General features: G+C 44.5%; 1 protein-coding gene across 1 annotated transcript in view; it reads right to left on the reverse strand.

The window, feature by feature from the left end:
- Window positions 1-1,299: 1,299 nt before the first annotated feature.
- The window catches only part of BOD1L1 (biorientation of chromosomes in cell division 1 like 1), a 53,287-nt gene continuing 26,647 nt past the window's right edge, over window positions 1,300-27,939 (reverse strand). The window contains exons 12-26 of the mRNA XM_070791813.1: window positions 27,278-27,362; window positions 25,073-25,116; window positions 23,383-23,440; window positions 22,338-22,408; window positions 17,444-17,516; window positions 16,160-16,239; window positions 14,338-14,422; window positions 13,908-13,978; window positions 12,823-12,898; window positions 12,704-12,738; window positions 11,405-11,450; window positions 8,857-8,906; window positions 8,674-8,758; window positions 8,119-8,272; window positions 1,300-2,655 (exon numbers count right to left, since the gene is read on the reverse strand). Of these exons, the coding sequence (XP_070647914.1) occupies window positions 2,538-2,655; window positions 8,119-8,272; window positions 8,674-8,758; window positions 8,857-8,906; window positions 11,405-11,450; window positions 12,704-12,738; window positions 12,823-12,898; window positions 13,908-13,978; window positions 14,338-14,422; window positions 16,160-16,239; window positions 17,444-17,516; window positions 22,338-22,408; window positions 23,383-23,440; window positions 25,073-25,116; window positions 27,278-27,362 (1,131 nt within the window). The 3' untranslated portion in view covers window positions 1,300-2,537. The remainder of the gene's footprint in view (window positions 2,656-8,118; window positions 8,273-8,673; window positions 8,759-8,856; window positions 8,907-11,404; window positions 11,451-12,703; window positions 12,739-12,822; window positions 12,899-13,907; window positions 13,979-14,337; window positions 14,423-16,159; window positions 16,240-17,443; window positions 17,517-22,337; window positions 22,409-23,382; window positions 23,441-25,072; window positions 25,117-27,277; window positions 27,363-27,939) is intronic.

Here is a 27,939-nt window from a genome sequence, read left to right on the forward strand (position 1 = left end):
AGTAAAACACACACACACAAAAAACATTACTGGGCTGGAATCAGCTCCCACCCCATCTTAGATCAGGTAGGTTTTATCAGCGTGTTGTCTGGGAAACCTCCACTGTCTCATGGTCTGACCGTCTGTCAGTGAGCTGCTGTGGAGGTAGGAAGACCTGTCTTCCCTCCCGTGGGGCTTGGCAGAAAAGAACCCAGACCTGGGGTTAGAAGACAGGAGGGCTGTCCCAGCTTGGCTGTCACCGCGAGATCACCAGATGGCGGTTTCTAATGGGTGGCCTTGGCACGCCAGAGCTGGTAGTGTCTAGTCTCGAAGGGGTCCATGTGATGGCGGTCTAGCAGAATCACCCCAAGGAAGGAGGCCTGAAGCAGGGTGGCAAGGCCCAGCTTCCGCTGCAGGGGAATTGGCCACGTCACTTTCACTCTGGGACACACTGCCCCTTTGGGACGCCTCGCCGGATGGGCCCAGCCTCATGTCAGCTCCTCAGATGGGCCACTGTTCACGTTCTTTATGGAGGAGCAGGGAGGCATGGTGGTCGTCACTAAGCTGAGACCAGGGAAACGTGAGTTTGCAGTGGTGTGCTGTGCTTCTCAGGGGGCGCTCAGGGGGCAGCCCCTGGCATCTCGGGCTGTGGGGTCGGGGGCTGTCCTGTGTCTTGCAGGACACTCGGCACTTCAGACCTCCTCCTTTCTACAAATGTGGACCAGTGCTGCCAAACATCACGATGCCAAGAACCACTTGCGTGTATCTCTAGTGCCTCTCAGGGTGACCGCTCCCCTACACGGGCTGCGGAACTGCTGGGGCTGAAGCGGCCCAGCTGAGTTCTCCAGCAGACAAGTCCTTATGCAGCGCTGATGTTTGCTTTCAGCTTTGGTAAAACAGCTGCACCCCCTTACACCCCAGCTATGCCGTCTGGTAAGGCTGTGCCCAGGGCGGGCGGTCCTAAACTGAGTAACATGTGGAGAACACCTTGGATAAGCAATTCTGGTGAACCAACCTAGGACCATCGAGTGCCAAGATGGTTCACCTAGGAGTATGGAGTCTTGCAACCTGGTCTGGCTTCTTACCCTTAACTAACTTTAAGACAGATCACTTTAGAATTTTGAGCTTTGGTTAAATTCAAACATATCATGTTCCTTGTCTCTGAAGCCCCTTCCAGATATAACATTAACTCTACTGAGAGAGGCCATCGCCAACTCAAGTCTGAATGTGAAAATGGAATAAATAAGACCAATTATTTAAAGAGATGAAACAGCTTTCACAGGGAGACATTTTAAAATCGGGAAAAAAAAAATCTTAACACTCAAGTTTTGGGAAACATTTTATAATTTATATATAAAATCTCAGTAAGAAACAATGTAAAATGACAGAAATATCCACCTTACATTAAGAGTCAAAAAAAAATTCACACACATTGAATGTAAATTTTAATTATAAAACAAGAATATGAACAAAACACTTTAAAATAATCTCAATTATTTGGCAACTCATCACATCATTGCTAGAGACAAATTTGATCTTAAGAAAAGTTTAATTTTATGAAAAACTTAAGTTGGACAGTTTGCTCATATGGGAGTTAAAACATGTTTAAAAAAGAATCTGGCAATAAAGCCAGGTTCTATCTTGAAATAACTGTGTATAAAACAACATATAATCCTGAAGCTCAACAGACAGGGGTGACCTAATCTTCAATGCGTTTCTCTTCACTGAAAAAGACACTGTGGGAAGAATGTGCAGTAACACAGAGAGACATGGGTACCGACAGGGGGGTTTCTGCTGCGGTGACGGACCCAGAACCCCCGACGCCGGAGGGGCTGGTAGTAAAGTCACAGATTCGAGCATCACCTACAAACGAGTTACATTCTTAAAAAACAGTCACAACTGTGAAAGGAAAAGCAATGGAGACCCTTTCTTGAGCTAACCTACTTTACTCGGATACATGCGAGAAGCGTCTGTATTTCCTGCCAGATGAGATTCAGATATTTACGGGGGAGGCAGAGTCCTAAAACATCTCTACTGATGACTGCATAGCATTTAAAACCCCCTTTTTTTTTTATTAAAAAAACAATAATAATAAAATAAAATAAACAGATATATAGTAAAGTTCACAGATAAGTTTCTCTGTAAAATAAATAAAGTGTTCATTGATTAGCATCATACATAGAGTAAAATACAACCTATTTTTACATGTTTATATACTGTACACAGATTACCAGTGGGCAGCCTGGTGTCTGATGGGCTGGAAGGGTTTACATGAGTGACGTGTCACATCCGGAAATCCCAATTTCGAATGTTAAAATATACAACTACTTTGTTTTGAGTTCAGATACAAAGTAAACTTATTTTCCTTTATCTGAAATTAATGTACATAATACCTCTATGAACAACAGTTTATAAAGCTGCTTAGAACGTAACACCTAGGTACTTGGCACACATGCACGGCCTTCCCCCGGTTAAATGCTGCGGCCCGTGGCCCCGAGGCGCGCCCCTCTCCTCGGCCCCGTGGCCCCTGGGGACCGGCCGGGGTGGCCGCGGCCCCGTTACCGCTTTGCCTTCTTCACCAGGATCTCCTCCACCCTCTGCTGGCCTCTGGTGCGTGCCCCGGGGGGGCTGGCTTCTCTTTTGCGCTTGGCAGAAGGGGAGAGCTGTGCCTTTGATCTGCAGGAAACAGAGGTCAAGGCTGTGATTAAGACTCGACGAAAAGGACCTGCTTCAAATTATTTGGGAGATCTTCAAACACTGGAAGGTTTTTGAACTTGAGAGCCAAGAAGAGGAAAGCTGGATAAGGGCTACACGGGAAAAGGGGACCCTGGAAGAGCCTGTGCTGACTGCTGTCTACCGACAGCCTCACTCCTAACAGGCCATGAGGAGGAGTCAGGAAGCCCCAGCTGAGGTTCTGGGTGGGTGCTGACCCAGGTCAAGTCCACTTTCTTCTCGAGCACCTAGTTCTGGTATCTATACAGAAGAGACATCAACAGCCAGTCCCACGTGAAACAATTATGAACACAGCAGGATGGCATGATCTGAGCACACGAACACCGGTGCTCGCAGGATGCTCCCAGAGGAGAGCTGGCAGTCTTAGAGAGGGTGTGGGAACTCAAGAAGAGCTCTCCATCCCGTCTCCCGGCTAGCAGCCCAGCCCAGGCTGTTCTCTGTCCTGCCTGCAGAATGACTTGTCGGAAATGTCAAGTTAATCACGTCCACGTCACGATCTCGTTTATCTCCATCCTCAGGCTCTCTGATGCCTTCAGCACAGAACCATCCGGAGCCCAACAGAGTCCCTTACCACCTGCCCGGGATGCCCTCCTGGACTGCAGCCCTGACAAAGCAGCCTTGTTTCCTAACGCACAGTGTTCTTTCACATTGTCTGCTTGGGCAGGTAATTTTTTTTGGCTTCCCCATGACTCAGTAGTAAAGAATCCACCCGCAGGGCAGGAGACACAGTAGACACAGGTTCGATCCCTGGGTCGGGAAGATCCCCTGAAGAAGGGCATGGCAATCCACTCCAGTATTCCTGCCTGGAGAATCCCCACGGACAGAGGAGCCTGGCGGGCTACAGTCCATGGGGTCACAAAGAGTCGGACACGACTGAAGCAACTGAGCACACACGCAATTTTTAAAAATACCCCACACCTCCTATCTAGCAAACTTCATTCTGGAGCCTCAGTTCAAGAACAATTCCTTCTGGGAACTCTTTCTCATCACAGAGCAACCTGCCCTTTGGGAACCCGCAGACAGCACTTTCTGTCTCCACCAGTACACTTCTGGTTGTTCGTTTGTCCACTAGGGTTTTTCAAATTACAGGTTACAGCCTTTATTTTAAAACAAAGTATTAATAGAACACAATAGAAAATACCATTGATGTCATGTCTATTCAGTTTGGGCATGAAAATTTTGTTTCAGTGACGGAGGCAGTATTGCAAAAGACAATCTTCCTGTGAGCCGCCTGCTGTAAAGAGAGTTTGAAAACCAGCTACACACACGTCCTCCCAGTTAAGACAGGATGTTTCTCCAGGGCAGCTGCGGAGGTTATTCATTTTCCTCTCTCCAAGGCCTAGTACAAAGCCCGATCTGTGTACACGAGCAATAAATGTTATACCAAAGAATGAAGATGCTTGGATAACTAAAATGACAGGAGATGGAGAAATGGGACTTCACTGATGTGAAGACCTGTCTGCTCACTGTTCCTTTGACAGCAGAGGTAAATACGCTCAAACTGACTCAGATAAAGTTGAGTCAGGTACTGTTGTATACCATGCAGTTCAAGCAGTTGCTTGTCAATATCCCATTTCAAGCCGTGTCTGGGGAGAGCCACCAGCCAGAGTGACCAGCTGTTTACCCAGGAGTGGGTGTGTTGCCAGCACAGTGCTGACGCCATGCAGTGGAGAACAGAAGCTTGGCGCAGCGGCTTCTGCCCAGGGGCGTGAGGTCAGCCAGGCAGGCCCTCTCTTCCCGCCCAGAGGGTGGCCTGTGCCCAGAAGCCCTGGCAGCACCTGGGAGCTCATCAGCAATGCAGACTCTCAGGCCTTGCCCCAACACTACAGAAGTGGAGCCTGCGTCTCAGCAAGAGCCTCTGTGACTGGCCTGCACACTTGAGTTTGAGAAATAATGAACCAGACCTTTGTGAGATTCTTCTCCTCAAATACACAATAAAGATAAATACTATGTTTTATTTACTGAGGAATAATGGGAGAGAATCCACGTGAAAGGTGCCTGGCACTCCAGTTTGCTTCTCTTTCTATCATGGGGGAATAATAGTGTGCGTGCACACACACACACACGCGTATGCTGTGAAGACCTAATGTGATTCAACGTACCTAAACAGCCATTGTATATTGGGAAGTCTTATTTTTTGATGCTATCATGTACGGAAGGTAAGTCAAGTCCCTGACCTCAAGGAAGAAGCTTACAGACCAGGGAGGAAGACAAAATGAACACCCCCAAAGCAATGGCACATGCCACTGCACACCACACACACTGGGCCGGAAGGGCAGAGGACGGGGATGTGGCCGGGCGGAAGCAGGCAGGGCGTGTGTGTGCAGGACGGAAGGATCTGGTGATGGGGGGGCTGGTGGCGAGGGTGCTCCTCAAGGAAAAACTGGCACAAACTGCAGGATGCGGGAAGGTGACTCGGGCGGCATGAAGGTGCCCGCTGGCCCACGGCTGTACCTCAGGCGGGTGTCCTTCTGCTACCTCATCGCCTCTCCAGTGGTCTGTGCAAAAGAGAGCTGGCTCTGGGCTGTAACCCACTCAACCACGCTGCACTGCTTTAATCCAGCACCCGGCGCTGTGCCCAGCTGGGGAGAAACAAGGCGTGCCTTTGGTCCTGGGGGGCAGGAGCTGATGGCAAGGAGCACAGGATAAAGCCAGTGCAGGAGTGCTGTGAGGCAGGGAGGACTGAGGCTCCCTCTGGGAGTCCTTCCCGCTCTGTCTAGAGTAGGTTTCCACTTGGCAAGCCGAGGACCCCCAAAGATAGCTGTGCGGCAAGACTCTTAAACTTAGGGAGAAAGTATCAGTGCACCACAAAAAGCTTCAGGGGGCTAGAGATGACTTCAAGTGTCAGCAGGGACTTTCCTTCCTAATGGGGGGAAATTTACTAACTTCTTCACTGGCAGATAATTTTTCTTTTGCTAAGTTTTGGTGATATCTAGTAGAAACTACTCCTGGGCTCCCAAGTTTGGATGCTGCGTGTATAGACAGCTCTCCATGCTTCTTTCTGAAACAGCTGACAGAAACCCTGGGCGATGGCAGCACTGAACGCCCCAGCCCCTGAGACTAGAAAGGGTGAGGCTCCTCGTGGGCAGGGCAGAGGTGGGGACAAAAAGTAGGAAAATGCCTGGTTCTCTGGGTCTTGGCTGATGAGCAGAACTTCATGTCACCAAGACTAACTCTGCTTCCCTGACTCCAGCTCTGCTTTTACCATGTGGATACTTGACCATGACTGAGAGAAAGATGAACCTGTGATCAACAGAAAACATACTGGCTGATAAAGTGAGATCCCAAAGTGCTCACCAGGGCAGAAGGTGGACCAGATGGATGAAAGCACAGTGTGAAGGCCCGGTGACCGGGTCTAAGCAGTGGGGCCCGCACAGGCAGCAGGTGAAAGAAGGGGTGCCTCAAAGGACAAGGGATGCGCTGAGCTGCTGTGCAGCCCAGGCTGGGGGAGCCCAGCAAGCTGGATGCAGGCTGAGCTTGGTCTCTAGGAAACAAGGCGGACAGTCCTCTTCTGGATCCGTCAGCACACACCTGGAGTCTACATTTGCTTCTTAAAGAGAATAATCAATAGATAAACTGATGAGAACAAACAGGAGGACGAGGGGGCCCAGTGCAAGAGGAGACCGGGAAGCTGCCCTCCGGTGTTTAAGCGAAAGCTGTACAGGAGGCTCTGAGAGCAGAAGCTATGGGGAGGCCAGTGCCCACTGCACACGGAAGAAAATCTTTCCCACCCAAGGTAACACGCAGAAGCAGAAAGACTCTTCCAGAGCAGCTGGGGCACCGTGATCGAGACCCTGATGGGCCCATAGAGACCCCAGGCGACCCTGAGAACCTGGGAGATGACACAGGCGCCATAGCCCTAGAGCCAAAGCACTGGCGCCGAGGCATCTGAGGTGAGAAGAGCCCACGTGGAGACCACAGGCTGCTGCAGTGCACGGAGGAGAAGCATCGATAATCCGGGTGATCACAGAACCATAACATAATTTACTTTTGAAGAATGGATTTGAAAAGGCACACGTCTCAGCTACTGCAGATGCTCACTGGAAGGTGCCTTGGCGGCCCGCATCGGGCCCGACTCCACTGGGTGATCTCCCCGTGATGCTCAGGAGGGCACGGTGGTGCTGGGGGTCGGCATCTAGACGTGCCCCCACCCTCTCGGTGCATGGTGAGCTGCACTTCTCAGTCAGCAGGTTATCTTGGTTTTCTGATTTCTAGTCATCCAAGCTGCCCTACCTGGAAAACCTTACCTTTAGCCCTGTGAGCTCCTAACGTCTTTTGGCTCTAAAAATCTGACCAGGGCACAGATAGCTAATGATGTCCAATTTTAGAGAAATTAGAAATTGGCTGATTTTAAATCTTTACATAAACACGTAAGTGTCAATGTATGGCAAAAACCACTACAATACAGTAATTAGCCTCCAATTAAATTTAAAAAAAGGCAGGCAAATAAATAAACACATCAGAACTACTATACTGCAGTGACAGATGTTAATAAGTGATACTCTTGAAATTAATATTCCTCAACTTTCTAATCTTGGATAATGAAATTATAGAAGATGATACTAAGATTAACAGCTTGTGAATCACATTAAAGATGGAAAATATTCATGCTTCAGAAGTTACAAAACTATAAAGTGATAACACATTTCTCAAACTGTGCTGTAGGAAAGGTACCCTGATTGATGCTACCAGGTATAATGACACAGGGAGGGGGCTGGCAAAGTAAAACTGACAAAGTTGGACAGGCTTCCTTCCTCAGGACCACGACTAGTGCGTTACAGTGGACACTGGCTCAGAAGGAGAGGGAACTCACGGGCACTCCCCAGACTCACGTGAGCCCGGCCTTCTTTTCTCCAGAGGCTTCCGGCTACGTGAGGGCTTGGGAGCATGCCCCGTGGGAAGCGTAGGACATCCCCAGCCATGTGCGTGGAGAATGGGGCACTCGGATGGTCTCCTGTGACGGACCCATGACATGGTGCTGGGAGGGGCACCGACGATGGGGACGGGTCCGAGCCTTCTCCCTCACCGCAGCTAAGCACGCTGCGCACGCGGATCATGCTGTATGCGTCCGTTTCCACCGACCGTGCTCAGCAGGCCTCTGAGATCTAACTGTACTTGATAAGTATTCATAAAGGAACCGAATAGGTTCCACAAAACAGGCATCGAAGCCTGGCAATGATTCTAAAGGGCTCCTGGAAAATGGTTTAAGATGGAGAACGGGTTTCCCCGGGGGGGAACTGAGATGTCAGAGGGCTGGGAACACGTGCTCTCTCTCTGCTGGGGCTTGCGTTTTGTGCAAGGAGAGGGCTCACTCTGTGGCACGAGTGAGGCAAAGAGATGGAGCCCTCGCTGTGGTCTGATGGAGAGCTGGGGGAAGGTTCTGGAAGCTCCTCGTGGCCCCATTACCTCTGAGCCTCTGATCTGGTGCTGGACCTTGTGGTGGCTCCGGATGGCTCCTCGTCCTCGTCCTCCTCCTCCTCCTCCTCAGACTCCTGGTCTTTCTTGTCCTCAGTCGCTTCAGAAACTGATTTCTGACGTTTGCGCTCTGGCTCTGAGGATTCTGTTCAGACAGAAGGGAAACATCTGGACTGTACAATTCCCAAAGACACTTCCAGAGGACAGAGTCGCAGAGTTTAGAACAAAGGATATTAGGGACTTGGAGGCAGAAGAAGTGGTTTTCCACTTCCTTTTTGTTTCAGCACTTGCAATTCACAACTGTTTAACTTAATCTCAAACACATTTGGGATAGTTTACTTAGGCGGTTCACAGCCAGCATTTGCGAAAAATTCACATGTGCTCAGAAAAGCATCTGGAATGTGCCATTTCTGACACGGGATTACAGCCATTTCACACATATTTATGTAGCATTAATACTAGCTGGACCCCACTGGATTTTTCCTCATCCAAAGAAAAAGTCTTAAAAAGGTGACTCTGACATGTAAGACCTTGCCAGTAACATACCAGCATCATCTGACAGAGTGAGCGAACGCTTGGGCTTTCTTCCTCTCCGACGCACACTTGCCACAGATTTTTCTTCACTATCATCCTAGAAGAAATAAAGTTAAAGTGGAAAGGATGGTCACTTGAGCATTTACTAAGTTTTATTTCTATAGGACATGTCTTGATCAGAAAATTAACACTTACGTTGCTTCCACTTCGTTCTTGAAGGTTAGGTGTTTCTTTATTGGTTTCATCTTTAAGAAAAGAAAGATTTCTACATTAATAGTTTATTAGTGTCAAATTAAATTTCAACAGTTTGTTGTCTGTGAATGTACCTAATTAGTGCTAATTAAGGTATCGTTACACAATTCATCATTGCTTTTTTGTATCAGCCAAACAAAGATTGAGATGGAAAACCTAAGCAGAGAACACATCAGAATCGAAGTCAGGACACCCAAGTTTGCATCTCAGACCTGGCGTGAATAAGCTATGTGATCTGGGCCAATTACTTAAATTCCTAGAGCCTTGGTTTTTTATCAGTGAGAAGGAGTTGGGTTAGAACGCCTTCATGGTCTCTCTCTTTCAGCTCAAATATCTGAATCTGGAAAGGGAGGAGGAAGAGGGTATCCAGGGAGCCCCCGACATAGCAGGAGCTGCAGTTCAGGATTACAGACTTCACTCAAATCGTAACACAGCTCTCTAAATAGTTTTTCCAGAGTCATGTACAGATGTAAGTTGGACCATTAAGAAGGCTGAGGGCCGAAGAATTGATGCTTTTGAATTGTGGTGTTGGAGAAGACTCTTGAGAGTCCCTTGGACTGCAAGGAGATCCAACCAGTCCATCCTAAAGGAAATCAACCCTGAATATTCATTAGAAGGACTGATACTGAGGCTGAAACTCCAATCCTTTGGCCACCTGATGTGAAGAGCTGACTCATTTGAAAAGACCCTGATGCTGGGAAGGATTGAGGGCAGGAGGAGAAGGGGACCACAGAGGATGAGACGGTTGGATGTTGTCACTAACACAATGGACATGACCTTGAGACGGGAAGCTTGGAGTGCTGCAGTACGTGGGGCTGCAGAGTCAGACGTGAGGTAGGGACTGAACAACAACACAGAGCACAGGCGCCGTTTGACAGGGAGGAGAACGAGGCCTGAGCAGGTTGGCAGGTGCTTTGCTCAGAGTTCCGCAAGCAGCACGTGGGGTGGGGACTGGATTCTTAGGACCATACACTTCCATGATGGGATCTAGAAAAGTATACTGGATAAGTCTATCTTAGGTTCTGTATACCTATTCTTTATGTATTGGTTTCCTGTAGACGTTACCATTTTCTGAGAATGTATCTGGTAAGAAAAGTGAAATTTATTTCAATGCACTTAGACGCCAAAATTATGAACATGTTGACTAGACAACTCAACAGCTCAGAGGCGAACTTATCAGTAACGAAGACTGTATAGCTGCCATTTCTGAAAGTTCACTATACAAACGATGCCAGAGTTAAAAACCCAGAAAAAGGCCCACAAAGAAGAATCTAGTCTTAAACTGGTCATTGTACCCAGATTCAGAAAACTACTGCTGAGCAACAGCATTAAAACAATCACGCAGCTTAAAATAGAGTCTTTAAAGGGCATTTAACTTATGGAGATTTCTCCTTGTGCGGATTTAAAAATACAATTATGGATAAAAAGATGGTTAAAAACAAAACATTCTTTTTTTTTTGTTAAAAAGAAAACCTTAACTTTCAAAGAGATAAGAAAAAGTAAAGTATGATCATAAGATCCCACACATAGCTAAATGTGGAAAAATTCTCAAATTACACATTTGCTCTTATCTTGCTGATCAGAATATATATTTCATGATATCACCATGCTATTTATTTGATCCAAAATAGCTGTCATGTTCTTTTTTTTTCCCTAATCAACACTTAAAGTCCACCAATGTCTCTTTCTGCTTGTATGTAAAAAGAAAAATTTAAACCATGAAATTAAAATATACACATGGTAAAAATTCTGGAAAATGTAGGCACTAGTGAAAACATGAAATCTTCCTATTATCTCACCAAGGTGGCTCAGACGGTAAAGAATCTGCCTGCAACGTGGGAGACCTGGGTTCAATCCCTGGGTTGGGAAGATCCCCTGGAGGAAGGCCTGGCAGCCCACTCCAGTATTCTTGCCTGGAGAATCCCCATGGAGAGAGGAGCCTGGCAGGCTACAGTTCATGGGGTCACAAACAGTCAGACATGACTGAGCGACTAAGCACAGCACAGAGCTAATCATTATCAACATTTTGGAATATTTTTTTCTCTCTGGACTGAGGACAAAAATACCTCATCGAAGCAACTTTATTATCTCTTGCATCCTAGCTCTGTAAGCAGTACCAGCTGCTTTCAAAATTCTTCTGCTGAAAACAACAGGCTCTTGGGCTGAAATCTTATCTTCCTGATAAGAGCTCTCAGTCCCCAGGTTCATCTGTTTTTCCCTTAAACAAGTCCAGGAAAGTAGGGTCTGGACGTGGCCATGCCGCCCCCCTCCTCTTTGAGGCTTCCTGGACTGACAAAGACAAGAATGACTCAGATCACAGGAAAAACCAGCTACTAGAATCTCTCATGGCTACAAGGGCAGCTGCTTTTACCAAGGAAGCCACTCACTTCATTGAGAAACAAGGACATCCTAAACCCTCCCCAGCCTGCGGTTCCCCCCGGGCCGCCCCCTTCCTTAGGTCACACACAGAGCAATGCTTTCAGGCACACACCCGTTTGCATGACTTTCAGCTTGCCGCCAGGTGGAGACTGTTCTACCTAAGTTTAAACAAGGAAAAAAGAGAAGTCACTGGTTTGTCATCATCACACAGGAAGTCAATCAACAATGTGAAGAAGGTTCAGGACCTCTGTTTATTATGTAGATAGAATATCTGTAATCTACTTCCTGAAGTGGATTAAATACACCCAGAAAATATGGATACGGCTTCCCTGGTGGCTCAGAGGTTAAAGCCTCTCTGCCTACAATGCGGGAGACCTGGGTTCGATCCCTGGGTCGGGAAGATCCCTGGAGAAGGAAATGGCAACCCACTCCAGTATTTTTGCCTGGAGAATCCCATGGAGGAGCCTGGAGGGCTACAGTCCACAGGGTCGCAAAAAGTCAAACACAACTGAGCGACTTCACTTTCACTTTTCACTTTCAAACATGGATGGCTACGAATCTGAACTCACGGGTCTTTCCACAAGGATTAGGGCTGCCACACGCCTCTTCCCGTCATGCTACTGCTGCTGTGAGCACTGGAGGTGACAGAGGGCTGCTGTTAACATCCCCCAAACCGGCAAACCATCTTCTGTGTGCTGGTAAAGGCACTCACACCTTTATATGTGGCTCTTTGGTTTAGCTGTCTTGTAAGAATTCTAGTGAGGTAATGATTTCTTCATATCCAGGGAAATGGGAATCTGGAGAGGGTCATGTGACTGGCCCCGTGTCACAGCATCTGGGAGCAAGTCGTCAGTGAAGACATGTCTGTTCTCTTAATAATGCTATCACTGAAACTCATGCATTGAAGTCTTGGTGCAATAATTTTGTTGGGTACATACTTCAGGGTCAAAGATAAAGAACGGTAAAAAAGATCAAGTATTACTACAAACTTTCCTGCACTGAAATTAGTGTCCATTCTAATAAAAAAGGAACTCCATTCAAAGTAGTAAGACAGACACTTTGGAGGGTTCCATAAAGAAGCTGTTATCTAAAAATCACATAAAACAGGTATTTTCTATGTTTTAATCAAGGATGACAAGAAAATAAGTCCCTAGATAATTTTTATACAGCTGATGTGACAGGTGAGGATAGAGTCAAACTAAATTACAATGAATATAATTATGTTTATATGACGTTATTACTAATTAAAATACTATCTGAATGGTTATTTGAGGTTTTATTTTAAAAAGTTTCTTTAAAGCTTTTCAAATATTTAAAAAAAAAAAGCTAGTTGAAAATACTAATATTGCAGTGTACTCTTTCAGGTCAAGAACAGCCAGTTGAAGAGTTCTCATCTTTCGCAGTTACTTACAGTGACAAGGCCAGCATCTGTTTTGCAGTCATCTTCTGAAAAACAGGAAATAGAAATCCCACTTAGAAAATCAGTTTGAAAATATCTTGTGTGTGAACTGAAAGCACACCAATACCTACTTGTTTTTAATGATGTTTCTACAGGGTGTTTACGAGGTCTTCCTCTTTTCCTTTTAATAATTACTGGCTGATCTTCCTAAGGGGGAAAGGGGGGAAAAAAAAGGGAATAAAAAAGTTCTATCATCTATTACACAAATAGGTTGCTTTCTCAAAATGGAATTTAGAGTTCCCTCCCAAGAGGGTTCAAATCCCAGCTCTGTCTCTTAAGAAAACACGTGACCTGGGGCTCAGTGGTTCATTTTTCTCAGTGCAGTCGCCTCACAGGAGAAACACCTGTAACTGCGGTTTGAATTCACAGAGCCCTGAGGACTATGAGATAATGAGGTACTGGGAGTGCTCAATGACGGCTTTTACTCTTGTAATAAACATGCGCGTCCACTTCGTGTGCATTTATTCCTAGTCACTTGTGATCAAATGCCATCCCTTACAAAACATAAAGGAGGCCAGTGAGGACAAACATAACTATTAAAAAGCTGTATCAAGACAGGCAAACTTGGCGACGGCTATCTAGAGGATCTGGCTGGGGCACAGCTTGTCTCCCCTGATTTATGGGCCTGCACCTCAGGTCACTGCGTCCTCTGCAAATCCCGAGGGGCCTGGAGTGGCAGAACTGGAGGTCTGCCTCTCCTGCAGCCTCTCAGGAGTCCCTGACCTCGCCCCGTCAGGCTGGGTCCTGGCTGGCACCCGCGGCCGGCGCTCCGCACAGCCTGCCGCTGCTCCCGTTTCATCCCGTGGGACCCCAGGGCTCGGCAGCCCCGTTCTCTGCGCTGAGCTGGAGCCTGGCTTGGCTGTGCGAAGCTTCCCGGTCAGGAAGGGACATGGACACTGAGGTACAGATCTGGGCTGAACCCATGGGGCTGACAGAAGGAGGTCTCATACAAATGTTGGGAGAAGATGAAGACACTGAGGACAAAATACATCAAAATGACACTGATAAAGTGCTCTGCGTGAAATGCTGTCCGCGGTACTAAAAAAAGAGCTACTTCACAAGCATTTAAGAACAACTCTGGGTAAGAGCACACTGATGCACTCTGTTTTCAGTACTTGAAAAAACCTGAACAAATAAATATGAAAAACATCTCTACCTGAGATTTTACGGTGTCATCGTCATTCTGCTCTGTCTTTTCACCGGCAGCTTCACTGCTGCTGGATTCGTCTGCAGAAAGAGCAGAGCTCGTTCACTGCCGGGGCCACACTCAGCCTCAGCGCCAGGACACCCACCAAGGTGACCTAAGTCACCCGCATGCACACAGACTCCGTTCTCAGGTGGACACACTAAAGTTCATAAGCCAGAGTCTGGTTAACCAATAAGCAGCACACTTAATGTAGAACAGGACCTTGACTAAAAACAATCTCCAAGCCCTGTTATACTCAGCACGACCACTGTGCTATATGGAGGGAAGAAAGACCAGCAAACCACAGTTTCAGCTGGCGAAGCCTGGTGAGAGAGGTGCTGACTGCTTTGAAGGATTAGTCTCTTTCAAAACAGTTTAACTGAGGAGATGTCTTACTCACCTTTTTCTTCCATGGCCCTTGAAGCAGTGCTGTCTATCTTAGAACTTGCTTTAGATAACTCTTCCAAATCTCCAGAGTTCTCTTCCTATGGAGAAGTTGAACAGGACAAGAAGCTCCCTTCTCATACCCATTTCAATATAATTACTTCAAAAGTAATTTCCTAGCCTGTTTGTTGGACTTTTTTTTTTAAAGTAACTATTTTGCTGCTTGGCAGACTATACAAAAGGATTCAAATTCTGAAGGCAGAAAAACACAAGATAAGGTTATAAAGCAACAAGGCCATTATTTTTCCTGCAAAACAGAAACTGCTCTTTTTGCTGACCCTGGACTTTTCAAGAGAAGCTCCAAAGAAAGAACTTAAAGGAATTTCCAAGAGATATTTTTCTCTTTGTTGGTCGAGGGGAGGGACCAGAAGAAAGGGATAAAGGAGAAGGAGCCAAAGAGAACTTCTGGTGTCCAACTGGGCTGGTTTAGATAAATGGTCTATCAATGGTTATATTATCTGTCCTTAGTTGCAAAAAAGTTTTGAGCATGAAATAACCAGTTGTTTATACTACAGTATTAATATAATGTATACACAAAATTATACAAACTAAATTTAAAATCAGAGGACCGTTTTATACATGGAATTTTTAAATAAAAATAATTAAGTCAGAATATATTTAAACTTAACATTAAAAACCTTACATGAAGTTAAAAGTGAAGTGAAAGTCGCTCAGTCGTGTCCGACTCTTTGCGACCCCATGGACTGTAGCCCACCAGGCTCCTCCGTCCATGGAATTCTCCAGGCAAGAATACTGAGTGGGTTGCCATTCCCTTCTCCAAGGGATCTTCCCAACCCAGGGATGGAACCCAGGTCTCCCGCATTGCAGGCAGGTCTTTTACTGTCTGAGCCACCAGGGAAGCCCTACGTGAAGTTTAAGAAAAACTTAAAAGCTACCCTTTAATCTGCCTTGCTCCAAATTAAGGAGTATTGTCTCAAGATTTTTGTTCTCAATAGGTCAGGGGAAGGAGTGGGCTTTTGAAAACCTGTTTCTCTCCTTGGCCATGACCAGCTGAAATTCCTGACAACGTATGACTTCACCTCTTCGGTTGTTAAACTTCCTTTACTGCTTTTTATTTAGTACATCAGTTACGGGGGAAAGGAGACTATAAACTGGCTTCAGTGGGCTGGCAGTCAGCTGAAGATATTTTTGGAAGCTGACTTAATACTTTTGGAACAAGCTGGAAAGAAACAGATTAGGAAAAGAGGGAGAAAGAGAAGATAGAGCAGACTGGAACAGTCAGTAAGCACTGAGTCTCAGTAATGTAAGAATGTCTAGAAGAGGAGAAACCTGGCCTAGAACAAAAGACAGGATAAGAACAGAAATAAATATTTGTGAGTTACTTCCCCAAGACACAAGACGAAAATAAGACCACAGGAAAAAGGACGATGAGTGAGCCGCACCCTCGGACAGTCTGTGTATTAGGGGCTGGAGGTGAGGCAAAGAGAAGCCCGTGTATTACAAATTTACATCACATGTATCACTGTATTTCACTGCTCTGATACAAGTATATCTGTAATAAAGCTTATTATACTTGGGAACAAAGGACCTCAAAGTCTAAAGAAGTCAATAATACCACTGAAAAAGAACCTAAGCAATGATTATACCTAAACTGTGACAGTAATAGAATCTTGCAGTTTATGATTATAAAGTGTAACATTTTTCTTTGAGAGAGTCTAAAAACTATACACCTTTTGCAATAAATACACAGAATACATACACACAGTGATGTAAACAGGCTACCCCTAAAACTTAAATTTAATATGTGGAAAAAATACCTTTGTATCTTGTGGCTCAGTTCCAGAACACTGCCTCTGTGCTGTTTCTATTTTGGAATCCAGGACATCTGGGGTATCGTCTGAAAATCAGTTTAAACAGAATCACAAAGGAATAAAAGCTAAATGAAAAATGAAATGCACAGTTCTATTTCAAGACAGTTTGAGACTTCTTTCTTAGGCTTATGATACAGTGAAGCCAAAGCGATCCTAAATGTATTTATAATGTCATGTGACACGAGCACTGGGCACTGGCCTGGGCCCTAGCAAAGCCGAAAAATAAAAAATCTACAAATGCTTAAATGACTCCAACAAAACAGCAGGTTCTGTGGAGAGGGCTTAGGGCATAGAGTTTCTAGACATACTTTTTAACTTCCTGAACAACTTACTCTCTAAGTGGTATGGCTTAGTGATGAAGACCATGATCTTGGGAATCAGATTTACTTGGTAGAGAAAAAGTCACAATTTCTCAAAATCTTTATTTCTATATTTACAAAATGGCAATAATATCTGACTCACATAGTGATTGGGAATGTGTATGAAGTACTAGAGATAGTACCTAGGTTTGGTATGAACTCAATAATTACAAAACATGTTCCCAACCAAAAAAGTAAAGTATGTAACTATCCATTTTTTCCTCACATATTATTTGTTATTTAATGAGTTTGCATTTTATGTCAGGTATTAAACTATAAAAGTCTCTGCACTGTCCAAAATGGGAGCCACTAGCCACAATGGCTCCTGAAATTTAATTAAAAATTCAAATACAATGAAAAACTCAGCCTTTCATTCACAGTGACTACATTCAAGTGCTCAACAGTCGTGCGCCTTGTAGCTGCCAGTAGACAAAACAAATACGGAACATTTCCACCTCAGTGCAAATTCTATGGGCTGGCATTGTTACAGACTGAGAGAAAATCAACAGCATGAAGCACAGAAGGGTTATTATTACAGGCATGTTACTAGAGTGCTTCACTAGCTCTGTGTGAGGCCTCTGTTTATGACATAAAATAAGGAACTCAGTGGCACCTGGAGCCCAGGTGACAGAGGGAGCCTGGGTTTCTGTGATTTCCAAGGGCTGGGTCTTCGCCGGGAACAATCTAGCTTCTAGATCAAGTCCAGAAAAGACCCTGGAGGGGTCAGGCTGGTCGGGAAACACACGAGACTCAACAGTTATAAACGATTCCTACCCTCAAGAATTTTCTATGCTACTGGCCCACTATTTGGATGTGGAAATTATATGATTTTCAGAGACATTTAAAACAGGAACATGTATATTCTAGATACCTAGTTCATCTTCTGAAGAGAGGTACTGCTTCTTTGTTTTTCTTTTAGGTATGTGCCTTTCTTCCTCTTCAACCTGGAATTAAGAGTGACTGTATTAAAGGCAGCAGAACCTGGAACCAATTCTACTTAAATGGGAGCACACTGTATTAGTTTCTAGTCCTTGAGACAAATTTTTTAAAAATCTAGAATGATACTTCTGTCATCTAGATTCAGACTAGACTCATTTCGTAAGCTTGAGTCTTTTTAAAGATTTGAATATAAACCCATAAAAAATATCCAAATCTATTTTTCATTTCATAATGTACTTCAACAATTCTAAAATATGTTAAAAATATCCTCATTTTACCACCTTTGAAGTCAATCTATGTTTTGCAATTGATGGCACGTCATAAATTAATTGGCAGCATTTTTCTGCTCTCTTGGTGGCTCATTAAAAGGCTGATGAAAGGAAGTATATAAGAAAACAGTATCACTTCAGCTCAGTTCAGTTCAGTCGCTCAGTCGGGTCCGACTCTTTGCGACCCCATGAATCGCAGCACTCCAGGCCTCCCTGTCCATCACCAGCTCCCGGAGTTCACTGAGACTCACGTCCATCGAGTCAGTGATGCCATCCAGCCATCTTATCCTCTGTCATCCCCTTCTCCTCTTGCCCCCAATCCCTTGCAGCATCACAGTCTTTTCCAATGAGTCAACTCTTCGAATGAGGTGGCCAAAGTACTGGAGTTTCAGCTTTAGCATCAGTCCTTCCAAAGAACACCTAGGACTGATCTCCTTTAGAATGGACTGCTTGAATCTCCTTGCAGTCCAAGGGACTCTCAAGAGTCTTCTCCAACACCACAGTTCAAAACCATCAATTCTTCGGCGCTCAGCTTTCTTCACAGTCGAACTATCACATCCATACATGACCACTGGAAAAATCATAGCCTTGACTAGATGGACCTTTGTTGGCAAAGTAATGTCTCTGCTTTTTAATATGCTATTTAGGTTGGTCATAACTTTCCTTCCAAGGAGTAAGCGTCTTTTAATTTCATGGCTGCAATCACCATCTGCAGTGATTTTGGAGCCCAAAAAAATAAAGTCTGACACTGTTTCCACTGTTTCCCCATCTATTTCCCATGAAGTGATGGGACCAGATGCCATGATCTTGTTTTCTGCATGTTGAGCTTTAAGCCAACTTTTTCACTCTTCTCTTTCACTTTCATCAAGAGGCTTTTGAGTTCCTCTTCACTTTCTTCCATAAGGGTGGTGGTGTCTGCATATCTGAGCTTATTGATATTTCTCCCAGCAATCTTGATTCCAGCTTGTGCTTCCTCCAGCCCAGCGTTTCTCATGATGTACTCTGCATATAAGTTAAATAAGCAGGGTGACAATATACAGCCTTAACGTACTCCCTTTCCTATTTGGAACCAATCTGTTGTTCCATGTCCAGTTCTAACTGTTGCTTCCTGACCTGCATATAGGTTTCTTGAGGCAGATCAGGTGGCCTGGTATGCCCATCTCTTTCAGAATTTTCCACAGTTTATTGTGATCTACCCAGTCAAAGGCTTTGGCAAAGTCAAAAAGGCAGAAATAGATGTTTTCCTGGAACTCTTGCTTTTTCCATGACCCAGCGGATATTGGCAATTTGCTCTCTAGTTCCTCTGCCTTTTCTAAATCAGCTTGAACATCTGGAAGTTCACAGTTCATGTATTGCTGAAGCCTGGCTTGGAGAATTTTAAGCATTACTTTACTAGCCTGTGAGATGAGTGCAATTGTATGGTAGTTTGAGCATTCTTTGGCATTGCCTTTCTTTGGGATTGGAATGAAAACTGACCTTTTCCAGTCCTGTGGCCACTGCTGAGTTTTCCAAATTTGCTGGCATATTGAGTGCAGCACTTTCACAGCATCACCTTCCAGGATTTGGAATAGCTCAACTGGAATGCCATCACCTCCACTAGCTTTGTTCGTAGTGATGCTTTCTGAGGCCCACTTGACTTCACATTCTAGGATGTCTGGCTCTAGGTCAGTGATCACACCATCAGGATTATCTGGGTCGTGAAGATCTTTTTTGTACAGTTCTTCTGTGTATTCTTGCCATCTCTTCTTAGTATCTTCTGCTTCTGTTAGGTCCATATCATTTCTGTCCTTTATTGAGCCCATCTTTGCATGAAATGTTCCTTTGGTATCTCTGATTTTCTTGAAGAGATCTCTAGTCTTTCCCATTCTGTTGCTTTCCTCTATTTCTTTGCATTGATTGCTGAGGAAGGCTTTCTTATCTCTCCTTGCTATTCTTTGGAACTCTGCATTCAGATGTTTATATCTTTCTTTTTCTCCTTTGCTTTTTGCTTCTCTTCTTTTCACAGCTATTTGTAAGGCCTCCTTAGACAGTCTTTTTGCTTTTTTGCATTTCTTTTCCATGGGGATGGTCTTGATCCCTGTCTCCTGTACAATGTCACAACCTCCATCCATAGTTCATCAGGCACTCTATCTATCATATCTAGTCCCTTAAATCTATTTCTCACTTCCACCGTATAATCATAAGGGATTTGATTTAGGTCATACCTGAACTGGACATGGAACAACAGACTGGTTTCAAATAGGAAAAGAAGTACGTCAAGGCTGTATATTGTCACCCTGGTTATTTAACTTACATGCAGAGTACATCATGAGAAATGCTGGGCTGGAAGAAGCAAAAGCTGGAATCAAGATTGCCGGGAGAAATATCAATAACCTCAGATATGCAGATGACACCACCCTTATGGAAGAAAGTGAAGAGGAACAAAAGAGCCTCTTGATGAAAGTGAAAGTGGAGAGTGAAAAAGTTAGCTTAAAGCTCAAGATTCAGAAAACGAAGATCATGGCATATGCTCCCATCACTTCATGGGAAATAGATGGGGAAACAGTGGAAACAGTGTCAGACTTTATTTTTTTGGGCTCCAAAATCACTGCAGATGGTGATTGCAGCCATGATATTAAAAGACGCTTACTCCTTGGAAGAAAAGTTATGGCCAACCTAGATAGCATATTGAAAAACAGAGACATTACTTTGCCAACAAAGGTCCATCTAGTCAAGGCTATGGTTTTTCCAGTGGTCATATATGGATGTGAGAGTTGGACTGTGAAGAAAGCTGAGGGCCAAAGAATTGATGCTTTTGAACTGTGGTGTTGGAAAAGACTCCTGAGAGTCCCTTGGACTGCAAGGAGATCCAACCAGTCCATTCTAAAGGAGATCAGTCCTGGGTGTTCCTTGGAAGGAATGATGCTAAAGCTGAAACTCCAGCACTTTGGCCACCTCTTGCGAAGAGCTGACTCACTGGAAAAACTCTGATGCTGGGAGGGATTGGCGACAGGAGGAAAAGGGGACGACAGAGGATGAGATGGCTGGATGGCATCACCGACTCGATGGACATTGAGTGTGAGTGAACTGCAGGAGTTGGTGATGGACAAGGAGGCCTGGCGTGCTGCGATTCATGGGGTCGCAAAGAGTCAGACACGACTCAGTGACTGAACTGAACTGAATGGTCTAGTGGTTTTCCCTACTTACTTCAATTTAAGTCTGAATTTGGCAATAAGGAGTTCATGATCTGAGCCACAGAGAGTTCCCGGTCTTATTTCTGCTGACTGTATAGAGCTTCTCCATCTTTGGCTGCAAAGAATATAATCAATCTGATTTTGGTGTGGACCATCTGGTGATGTCCATGGGTAGAGTCTTCTCTTGTGTTGCTGGAAGAGGGTGTTTGCTATGACCAGTGTGTTCTCTTGGCAAAACTCGATTAGCCTTTGCCCTGCTTCATTCTGTACTCCAAGGCCAAATATGCCTGTTACTCCAGGTGTTTCTTGACTTCCTACTTTTGCATTCCAGTCCCCTATAATGAAAAGGACATCTTTTTTGGGTGTTAGTTCTAAAAGGTCTTGTAGGTCTTTATAGAACCGTTCCACTTCAGCTTCTTCAGTATTACTGGTTGGGGCATAGACTTGGATTACTGTGATATTGAATGGTTTGCCTTGGAAATGAACAGAGATCATTCTGTCATTTTTGAGACTGTATCCAAGTAGTGCATTTCAGACTCTTCTGTTGACCATGATGGCTATTCCATTTCTTCTGAGGGATTCCTGCCCACAGTAGTAGATATAATGGTCATCTGAGTTAAATTCACCCATTCCAGTCCATTTTAGTTCGCTGATTCCTAGAATGTCGACGTTCACTCTTGCCATCTCCTGTTTGACCACTTCCAATTTGCCTTGATTCATGGACCTGACATTCCAGGTTCCTATGCAATATTGCTCCTTACAGCATTGGACCTTACTTCTATCACCAGTCACATCCACAACTGGGCATTATTTTTGCCCTTCATTCTTTCTGGAGTTATTTCTCCACTGATCTCCAGTAGCATATTGGGCACCTACCGACCTGGGGAGTTCCTCTTTCAGTACCCTATCATTTTGCCTTTTCATACTGTTCATGGGGTTCTCAAGGCAAGAATACTGAAGTGGTTTGCCATTCCCTTCTCCAGTGGACCACATTCTGTCAGAGCTCTCCACCATGACCCGCCTGTCTTGGGTGGCCCCACGGGCATGGCTTAGTTTCATTGAGTTAGACAAGGCTGTGGCCCGTGTGATAGATTGGCTAGTTTCCTGTGAGTATGGTTTCAGTGTGTCTGCCCCCTGATGCCCTCTTGCAACACCTACCGCCTTACTTGGGTTAGAAAACAGTATGGACATGTCCAAACAATCCTGCAACCTGCTAAATTACCTAATCTTACAAAAGCATAAACAAGTAACACAGACACAGAGAACTCTTAATACCTATTAATACATTTAATTTCTCATCTATACAGAGAGCTAAAAGCCCTTTGCACAAGAGAAAGCACTATTCGTAAAACATGAAGTGCTTGAGTTTCCTACAAAAACCCACCTCTTTAGGATTTGCTTCAGCGCTATGACATCTTATGGCTTCTGTGTTGTCTTTTCCACCATTGGATATCTCTGAGTAAGAAATACAAAAGAAAAAAGAAAAAACAAACCCCCTTAAGTATTCACTCCAATACTTACTTTAGGCACATGTGTAGAATGGGAAAGGAAAAGAGGAAGGCACTTGACAAGTGATTGTGGTGTGATCCTTACACAACTACGTCAGGTTAAGTTCCATGATTTCTATTTCTAGAATGAGTGAGCGGGGTTCAAGGAGGGGACAGACTCACTGGCATTTACACGGCAGACCTCAAGGCCACTTTCCCCCAGCTCCTGAGCAGCAGAGCATGAGCAAGTGTCCAAGGAACACAGCACACCATGCATGCAGCTCTCTCTGGAAGTCGTGGACAAGTCACACTTGCACACTAAATGTCCACTAACAGAAGAAGCAATACAAATAAAAAATAACTGTACAGGGGATTAAGACCGCTTTCCCCATTCTTGGAACAGGGAACGAACAAAATCAGTAGGAATAAATACAACTCTGTACTTTGTTCTCAGAACAGAATTATCCCTCTGGAGCTGGCAGTCTCTCCAGCTTGCATGGAGTAAGGCCTGACTCCCGGGCAATGAGCACGTTAAGTGTGAGGGCCCTGGTCTGCTATCACACTGAGGCTGCTTGTCGGAAGGCAGCACAGTTTACGCAGCACAGAACCTCCCCTATAAGCAAACCACAGAGGACTATACATTTTGTAGTCACACTGGACAAACCCATTGTGAGGTTCCTGGCAAACTGTAATTGTTATTTAAGTCCAGGGACCATTTATAAGGTTCATGACCTTGAACGAGCCACTGGCCCACTCTCTATGTCTGTTACCTCAACTACAGGTGTGATGCTGTGAACACTCACTTTACTGGATTATATGAGTTACATGATTAAAAATTTGCCAAGTAATTATAATTAGCACAGGGCCTGCCACATAAAAGGCACTTGACAAATGACAATTACAATTAATATTAAAATTATACTACGAAATTTATTAACTTACCTTCTTTGCTATAAAATTTCCCATGAATTTCAGTTGTTTCTGAGCCTGCATTTTCGACCTAAACACACAACAGAAAAGGCTATTTATAGATATTCTTAAAAATCTTGAATATCTAGAAAATACTCTGGCTGTTTGAAGAACACTTAAAGGGACTGGCGAACGTGTTCTTTTAAATTTCACCCAGTTCAAGAGCAGAGGACACCTTCTTTTTGAAGAAGTTTCAGTTTAACAAATTAGCATCCTATTGTAGTTTATTCTCCTTGTCGTTAAAGCAGTTATGGTAAGAGTAAGAAATAAAGAGAGAAAAAACTTTAGAAATTCTCTTCCCATCCAATGATCCTTCATGATTTTCTTTTTAAAAAATGTTGAGGGATTTTGTCAATCTGTTATAAGGTTTCCCTCAGGCAAGCCTTGTCAATTTTACTTTTTTTTGAGGGAAAGCCTCTGAATATCTCTCATGCACACTCAGTCACTTTAGTCGTATCCCACTCTCTGCGACCACATAGACTGTGCCCGCCGGGCTCCTCTGTCCATGGGGTTCTCCAGGCAAGGACACTAGAGTGGGTTGCCATTCCCTTCTCCAGGGATCTTCCCCATCCAGGGACTGAACCTGAGTTTCTCATGTCTCCTGCACTGGCAGTTGAGTTCTTTACCACACTAGTGCCACCTGGGAAGCCCCCAGAATATCCTACAACATTCTAAGCCCCAGCTGCAGAATTTCCTGTTTGGAAAGGACAGACACTCTCAGAAAGGAAAAAGGCAGCTGCTGGGGGCGTCAGGGAAACAAGGCAGAACGCAGCACACGGTGGGGCAGGCCTGGAGATACAGCCACATTTCGAATCCTTTGAGCTCTTGGAGGGTAAACCCGAACAGAACCAAGTGGGGCTCTTCTCCTTCACTCAGCAGACTGGGTGTGAGGGTCTAGATACAGCCTGGGATGTCTCAACAGAGGGAGGTAAGCCCCCTGACACCATGGGTGTTTGGTGGGAAGCAGGGCTCTTCTGAGTCTTCTAGTGACACTGGAAAGAATGTGACTATCTGTGATTCACAAGCATTTTACAAAATGTACACTTCTCTATGCATTAAGACAGACCAAAAAAAAAAAAAAAAAATCCTTCAAAGACAAAAGGGATTATGAGAGCCACAGCTAGGAAAAAATATGCATTTATGGCAATTGCAATTTAGTACACTCACAAACACTTTCTAAAGATACACAGTGAAGTTCTTAAAGTCAGTTTGGTCTACGGCACCAGGATAATTTAAAACACCACAGTCCAATTTGCAGTCCCATTACAGTAATAAAAAATAGAAAGCTCCCAATTCTTCAAAGAATTTCATTAAGATTACCAGGGGAGCTCCCGAGTCTGAGGGATCTGGACCTTCTTCTATTTCCTTGGTTCTGTCTCATGATATTGGCCTAAAAAGCCACTAGAACACAGGGCTGCTGAATTCAGAGTGACTCCTTTTTTCTGAGAAAAGCAACTAAGTTTCCTGACATCAGTGGATAAAGCTGAACATGAAATTAAAGATGTGAGTAGGTTGAACTTCAATGGAGCGCACACTACAAATGGCCTCATCTCCTAAAGAAACATGTGGCCAGCCCCTCCCCTAAATGTAATCACTTTCAAAACCTCAAACCAAAATAATCCCAAGTGATAACAACAAAATCCAAACAATTACGGTGACTTACATTTGGTGAGTCAATCGCCAGCGAAGGCTCCCTCTGCAGTTCAACTGTTCAAAGACAAAAATGAGAAATAAGGAAACTGAAAACTGGTTATGAACAACAGAGAAACCAATTGAGAGCTTTTTAGTTAAGTGGGGCTATGTCACTAAGGGGCCTAAGTGCCTTTGTGAATTATACATTTTGGACCAATTATTTTCTATCAATACCATCTATGTTCTGTCACACGACCAGAAAAACAACAAAATACCGTTCCCTGCATTTTTAGAGTAAAGGCAGCAATCCATTGGATCACTACAGTGATTTAACCATGTCAGCAATCTGAGGCTTGGAAGGAAGGTGGGGAAGGCCTGTGCTATAACTGTTAGGTGACAGGGTAACACTGGTTCATTTAAAAATAATCCCATCAAATGAAGAGTTAGAGCCTATCCCCTCAAACAGCAAAGGGCTATTTATATTCTTTGGAAGCCTCAAGTACAAGCCTACTGTTTCTACTCAACAATGACAGAACACACATTTTTCTTTTAAACAACTTCCTTTTACGTAAGTAGATCTCTTATTGAACTGTACCTAAACACAGTCTGAAATACAACTCTGGGAACAAAGAACTTCAGAATCCAAAAATGTTACCTTCTTGACAATTAACAAATGGGATATTAATTATGTGTACTGTAACATATACACAGGAATTTTAACTACCATCTATCCAAGTTTTGGGAAGATTATTCATCGTTAGGGTTTTAACATGTCAGGACGAGTGGCTTACCAGGTCTTGGGGTGGTCTTCCAGGAAGCCCTGGTATTTCTGCTTATAAGGTTCCTGTGGTCACGTACTTTGAAGGCTGCCCTTTCAGAAGGTTTGCTTTGGAAGGTCCCCACCCTGACAGCCCAGATAGCCCTGGTTGAGGATTTATACACACTACTCCTCACACACTGCCTTTCTCTTTGCCTGGTCCACCAAATACACACCTACTTGTTCTTCAATATTTATCTCCAAATTAGGGGGAATAGCAAGCGCTTGAAGTGAAAATTTAAACGTGTGTGTTCTTTGACCTCTCGGTTCACTTTTTCAAAAAAAATTGGAAAAGTACATGATTATACACATATGGAAGCTCCCTGCAGCGTTACTTGTAACAGTAAAAACTACACACACAGGGGGGCACTAAGAGACCCAACAACAGGGGGACCGTGTGCTGCAGACCACTACTGAAACAAATGCAGCTGATCTGCATATGCTGACAAAGAAGGACGCCCATAACATATGGCCGAGTTTAAAAAAGAATTCTAGAGAATGTAACTCAGGCACCGAAACTGAATCACAAGTCTCAGCACTTCGCCCACGAATGACAGCACAAGGTATCTTCCTAGAGGCCAAGGGTGGGAAAGCGATTACTTCTGCTGGGGATTAAGAGAGAAGGTAAGAAATTGGGCCTTTGAAAGATGTCTCTGCTCCTGGATCATGCTTTGCCTGAACTTTTCAGTGTTTTGCATGCTACAGACTGGATGTTTGTGTCCCCTTCACACTGAATATACTGCCACCCACCCCATATATTAAAAATGTAATCCCCAATGTGATGGTGTTGTAGTGAGGGTCTCTGGTGGGTGGTCAGATTTAGACGAGGTCATGTGTAAAGTGGTCCTGAGACCGAAGTGTTTGAGAGCTGCTGTCCTAACTCTGTCTGAGGCTGAGACCTTCCCTTCACACCTTTAGTGGACACTGAAGACTGGTGCAGAGAGAGACTGAGAAGAGGCTCTGCAAGTGGGGAGGAGCTTCAGTGACGCAGCAACGGCCAGAGCCCAGGGGTCAAGAGCATGAGGTTAAAAGAAGTGGGCAGACGGGCGAAGACTAGCCTTCTGGAAATGCGCTTGTGATGGCATCTGGAAGGACAGGGAGGGCCACAGAGACACGCTTGTGGGCAAGAGCAAGGGTCTGCTCCAAGGCAGCTGGTTTGGACACAGTTATTCAGAGGCATCAGATTTAAACACAACCTTACGTGATTCTGACTGATGTTAACGCTTCATGAAGAAAAAGTATAAGTTAAAAATGAAATAGCAAAGAGTTTTTTCTCTAATCTATGTTAAAAAATGATAGGTAAATCCATATAGCCTGTCAATGTTTTATTACATATTAGCTATAAATTTTAAGTGGTGATAAAAGATAAACCCACATGTAAGGAAAAAAGAATGTGAACAACCGCTAAAAGGAGTTTACCTGTTCCACTCAGCTTTCTCCCACTTGGACTTGCTGGTGGTGCTGGCATTTCATGATTTTTCTCTTCTTCTGATGGCACAAATACCTAAAAAGTCCAAGGCACCATAACAAGGTTATGAGGTTTTTGAAATAAGAAGGTAAGTTTAATTTACCTGAAGGGAATTAAACAAAACACTCAGCATCCTGTCAACCTTTAGGAACAAAAAGGTGAAACTAATCTCGTATTTCATCCATCAATGGCTCTCCTATTGCGCTAAAGTAAAATGCTGAGTACAACACACAAGCCCTTCCTGATCTGGTCTCATTTCTTCAAGAGGCTTGAGGTTTCAGCGCAGCTCACCCCTGAAACACTGCAATGCCCAGGACTCACGAATGGCTCTTCCCTTTCTGTGTCCTCGGGTACACTTCCACTGTTTGCAGAAGTCCACTCCAAAGTCCTCCTGCAAGCCGCCCCCCTCCACCCACTGGCCCTGCTGTGAGTCGAGGCTCCTCTGCACTGCGTTCACAGCCCCCATGTTTGCCACTATCTTGTCACGTGGACTCGGAGGCGCCAGGAGATCAGGCTGGAAGGGGGTACGGAGACTAAACTGTGTAGAGCACACAGGCTGTGACAGAGGAACAAGAAAACCTCCTCCCAAACTAGATTTTATTCTAAATCCAAT

Source organism: Bos indicus, chromosome 6 (genome assembly GCF_029378745.1).
Source record: "Bos indicus isolate NIAB-ARS_2022 breed Sahiwal x Tharparkar chromosome 6, NIAB-ARS_B.indTharparkar_mat_pri_1.0, whole genome shotgun sequence".
NCBI classification, from domain to species: Eukaryota; Metazoa; Chordata; class Mammalia; order Artiodactyla; family Bovidae; genus Bos; species Bos indicus.